We start from the raw sequence: 5,113 nt of genomic DNA on the forward strand, positions 1-5,113 counted from the left end.
AAAATTAAAAAATATTTGTAATAATTTGATTATTTTTCATTTATATGGAAAAATTTTAATATATTAAATGATTATTTGAACATATATTTATACTTTCAGACTAAAAAAAGCAATAGATTTAATAAACACTAGAAACATATTTCATATAGATATAAAATTTTAAAATTAATTCAACATTCAAAGTCATTATTAAAAATAATTTTATTTAATTGAATAATTGGTTCAAATATTTAAATTCAATATTCATGGTTGGACTATGAAATTATATTAAATGCTTATATTAAATTAAAATCTCTATAATAATTAACCCAATACAGCTATTATTGGACTATGAAATTATAGGCTCAATTACTATGGTTGGGTCATAGGCCCAACCAAACCACGCTGCAACCACACGCCCAAAGCGTAAATGTTAACAATATATATACACAACGCTTGTAATGTGCTCGATTTTCTTCCCAAATCTCGTCGCCTCATTTTCTTCACTCGTTCAGTCTTTGGTTGGTTTTGTTCGGTCTTGAAAATGCTTGCTCGGCTCGCGTCTCGACGTTTTCTCGAGATCCGTCAAGCTTTCCGTCAATCTTCTCAGGTAATTCATTCCCTTTTCTTTGTTTCTTGTCATTTTCCCTCATTTTCCGTTCATCCAAACACCTCCTAGATCTTATTTCCCTCTTCTGCAGGCCTCTCGATCTTTGTCCACTGCCCTGAACTATGTAAGTTCTAATCTTTCCATATTACAATGTCAATTTTCTGGGATTTTCTCCTTACTGGAAAAGATAGATGATTGAGTGAATTTGGGGTTTTTTTGGGGGGTGCAGCATCTTGATACCCCAGATAATAATCCCGACCTTCCATGGGAATTTTCGGAGGCGAACAAACAAAAGGTTAGTTTAATTTGAAATGCTTGCAATTGGAGTTATGGATTTTATTTTCTCCGTCATTGTAGGTTGGAAAGCTTCTGACTTTTGATGGTGTTAGTAAAATGGGATTTGGGATTTGTAAAATATTGAGGAACTCTTGTAAAATTCAATAAATGTAGGATATTGAAATATAAGGCCATTAATTTACTTCCATAACTTATATGAGCTCAAAGATTCTCATTCTATGTATGGTTGTTTAAAGCTGGTTTGTTCTCTAAGCTGTGTTACTCCTACTCTTCATTTTTGTTGAAGCATTGGAAAAATTTAAACGTTACCTGTGTCTTGAATCCTAGTAACATAAATTTGAAGAATTGTACGAGATAATGAGAGTAGAATGCGTTTAATTTTCTCTCCTTGTTACATCAATCTATTTTCAATTATATGGAAGTTGAATCGGATTTTTAAGTTTAACTTGGGTATTTTAAGTGGCTTGGTAATTTGCAACATTTTTTAATCCAAAGTTGATTATGTCTTAATCTGGACTTATTATGTATAGGTCAAGGAGATATTGTCTCATTATCCATCCAACTACAAGCAATCTGCAGTTATTCCTTTGCTAGATCTTGCTCAGCAGCAGCATGGAGGATGGCTTCCAGTTTCGGCAATGAATGCAGTATGTGGCATGAATAGTGTTAAATAAATTTGATTACATGCATTAATACTCTCAAATTAGTAATTTTTAAGTGTTTAGAAAGTCTGTGATGTTTAGTTAATATGAAGAATTAGACTGATGATTCATTTGGGCTTGAAAACTAACCACTTTTGGAGGTGAAGTTCAGTCTTCTTTTTGGCTTCATATTAAATGTTTGCCCTGCCATCTGGTTTCTGGTTTGCAATAAATATGCTGTTTTTAAGCCAAAATGCATTACAGACTTGTACTTCGTGACATATGTATAGTTATTAACCTATAGTGCTAAATATAATAGAAAAGGATTGCTTTTAGATAAACTTTTTGTCATGTCAGAGCTGTTAAGTACTTAACTGAAGAAAAATATCCCGAATCGTATTTTATTATATTTTCAACAATTTCAATGTTCTATTGTCTGATGAAATTACCAATTTCTTTTTAAGTACTCCTTTTATGGTTAAAAATTTCCATGTTTGGTAGAAAATTTGTGCAAGTAGGTGGTTAATTTGATTCAGCTGACTGCCGACCTAATACTAATATCCAGTAAAAGAATTACTAGTGTTAATCAGGTTAGCAAGTTGGTTATTATTTTCCTATGATGTCACCGTATGCATTGCTATCCTTATCATTGTTTTACACAAAATCCATGCTAGGAACTCTGTTAAGGAAATTAAATTTAAGTTCATGTTGGATCATGCAGATGCCCTTTATTTTTACTGCAGCATGCAAAGCAAAAGGGAATTCTTAAGCATGTTGTTTACTGGACTAGTAGTACCTGATCTTGTGTTAATATAATATTTGATCTGACTGAAGATTCAAGTTGATGAATGTATAGAGCCTGTAAAGAGAGGAAAAGTCGATATAACTATATGACTACAAATAATTACCTCTAGAATTATTTGAACTGAGGTTCAATTTGATTGTTAGACTGAAATACATAATTGTATCATTTCAATATTTGTCTTTTCAATAGCTAGTTTGCCTTTATCTGAAATTGCAAAAGAGTGAAATTTGGCTAGATGTTTTAACCACTGAAACGGTACTTGCTTAAACACTTTTTGTGGGTCATCTAATCTTAAATAGACATTACTTAATTATGCATTGGTCTGTTATTAAATTTCTGCTTGAAATGAAACATGAGCAAGTCTGTAGAGAGAATTCAGGTTTTCTTCTTTGGCTAAGCAAATTAGTTCAACTACTTTGAGTGGTGCAGTCATTTTCCTAATGCAAAAGTTAAATGAATTATATTCAGAATCAAAGATGTAACTGTTGTGCAGGTTGCGAAGGTTATAGAAGTTGCTCCTATTCGTGTGTATGAGGTTGCGACATTTTATTCAATGTTCAACCGATCAAAGGTCAGAATTTATATTTGTTTTGCACCTCAAAGTCTTTTTTATGGTACTGCCAATGAACAAAGTTAGAGCAGAGTTTATTTAATTGTTCTCAGGTCGGGAAATATCATCTGTTAGTTTGTGGCACAACACCTTGTATGATACGTGGTTCACGAGAAATTGAAGAAGCCCTATTGAACCACTTGGGGGTTAAGCGGAATGGTAAGTGCTGTAATTATTTTTACCTTTAGTTTTTGCAAAACTCATGTCAGAGTTTGAAATTTTAGATAGCATTGAAGATTAAGTATCTATTGTTTCTGTGGTTTAGAGGTAACAAGCGATGGTTTGTTCTCAGTCGGAGAAATGGAATGTATGGTAAGTCTTTTCCTTCTCACTTTACCTATCCAGATCTGTATTTTCTTATTTAACTTTTTAGCTTTGCTTTTTGATGGTATCTAGAAGTCAGTTTTACAATAATTATATTTATTGATTTACGGCGAGTGGTCCCAGATGATCTCTGGAGAACAAATTCATGAAAAGGATCTATACCTAGGATACTGGAAAATTTTGTTGTGCAGCTAGCAATGCAAGAAAACCTGTTCATGATAACCTATAGGGTATTTTGTGGCTCGGCTTACCTTATTATTTGTGTATTGCTACCTTTCCTCATTGTTATGGTATTTGCAAGACAAATTGCTATCAAGAGTTCGAAATCTATGCTATGCTGACCTTTTTTCATTATTAGACTGACAAGTTTGACATTTTACTAATTTGTTTCCTTCAGGGATGTTGTGTAAATGCTCCTATGATCACAGTTGCTGATTACTCCAATGGATCTGAAGGATACACATATAATTACTATGTGGGTTTCATGTGAATTCCTTTCAACTTTTCTATTTACCATACTTTGGTCTATTCAATTGACAAAAACCTACTTTAAGTTTGTTTTTTTTGGTACAAAGAAAGCCACAGCCTTGGGCTAAGGGAAAAGATTGTAGATGTTGGGGTTTGAACCCCAGGCACGTTGGATGCCACCTTTTAAGGATAGTTGCATGTATTAACAGAACTAAACCCAGGTCAAATGTCCTTTAATATATACATTTCATGTTTAACAATGCAGGAAGATATTACCCCAAAAAGAGTTATTGAGATAGTTGAGATGCTAAGAAGGGGAGAGAAGCTACCAGTAAGTGCAAGTTGATCAGGAGTGCTTGGTTTTCCCTAACAGAACTTTAGGGTGTTTGGATTTATTGGCTTTTGTTTCCATAGTGATACCACTAATGTAAGTTTTGATTTCTCTCCTTATCTCAGCCTGGCACTCAAAATCCAAAACGAATCAAGAGTGGACCAGAAGGTGGAAATACCACTTTGCTAACCGATCCGAAACCTCCTCCATGCCGTGATCTTGATGCCTGCTAATGTTAACATGCCACCGCAGTCTCAAATAATGTGAAGCTTGGATTTTGCCAAGGCTTTTTTGGATGTATGTTCTTGTTGAATTTGTGAAGCTCAACCAATATTTTGAATTTTCCATGCAATTTAAACTTGGTACAAGTTATGAGATGACTAAATTTGCATTGTACCAAATAATTGATGTTAATGTTTTTGCCATAATCTTCTATGAAAGCAGGCCATAATTGTTGTGGTATTGGAATCCATTAACCTTTTTTTTTTTTTTTAAATCTTTTAAAGTTGACTTAGAACATGGGGTTTTCTCAGTTACAACTGACTAGAACCACCTTGAATGTATAGATGTAGTTCAACATTATGTTATCAGTTTTCAGGATTCTGATTCCGTAAGGGTGATGTTTTTCAACGTTATGTTATCTGTGTTCACTTAAATTATCAGTTTGGACTTTAGAATAGCCGTTCAACTTTTGCATCTATGTTGAACTCTTGATAGGGTGAGATTTTCGTCATGATAGACCATTGACTAGTAGCAACCAACGACGGTCCGCGTGGTGATCGACTGCCATAATCTAGATTGGGTTTGAATGTTTGGGTAATACTTATGAGGGAAAAAAATAATAATAAATAAAAGTTAAATTTTCCCTCAATTTTTAAAAATCTTTTGCAGCACATTTTTAATTTTTTGTAATATATAATGTCATGTTAATTTATTATTTTCATATATTATATATTCATTTTAATTAATAGAATTAGAACTAAAATTTTAAAATTAAAAAAAAGGGAAATAAAAAATATCAAATTAGAAAATCAGACAGTTTGTTAGC

At 32.9% G+C, this 5,113-nt stretch overlaps 1 protein-coding gene across 1 annotated transcript; it reads left to right on the forward strand.

Annotated features, from left to right (window-relative positions):
- The first annotated feature begins 367 nt into the window (after positions 1 to 367).
- On the forward strand, positions 368 to 4,527 carry LOC107916425 (NADH dehydrogenase [ubiquinone] flavoprotein 2, mitochondrial). The gene is made up of 10 exons (XM_016845714.2): positions 368 to 589; positions 681 to 713; positions 819 to 884; positions 1,417 to 1,533; positions 2,826 to 2,903; positions 2,996 to 3,101; positions 3,208 to 3,254; positions 3,664 to 3,741; positions 4,000 to 4,065; positions 4,191 to 4,527. The coding sequence occupies exons 1-10, from the start codon at positions 410 to 412 to the stop codon at positions 4,296 to 4,298; spliced, it is 879 nt and encodes a 292-aa protein (XP_016701203.1). The 5' UTR covers positions 368 to 409; the 3' UTR covers positions 4,299 to 4,527.
- Positions 4,528 to 5,113: the final 586 nt, after the last annotated feature.

Source organism: Gossypium hirsutum, chromosome D08 (genome assembly GCF_007990345.1).
Source record: "Gossypium hirsutum isolate 1008001.06 chromosome D08, Gossypium_hirsutum_v2.1, whole genome shotgun sequence".
NCBI lineage: Eukaryota > Viridiplantae > Streptophyta > Magnoliopsida > Malvales > Malvaceae > Gossypium > Gossypium hirsutum.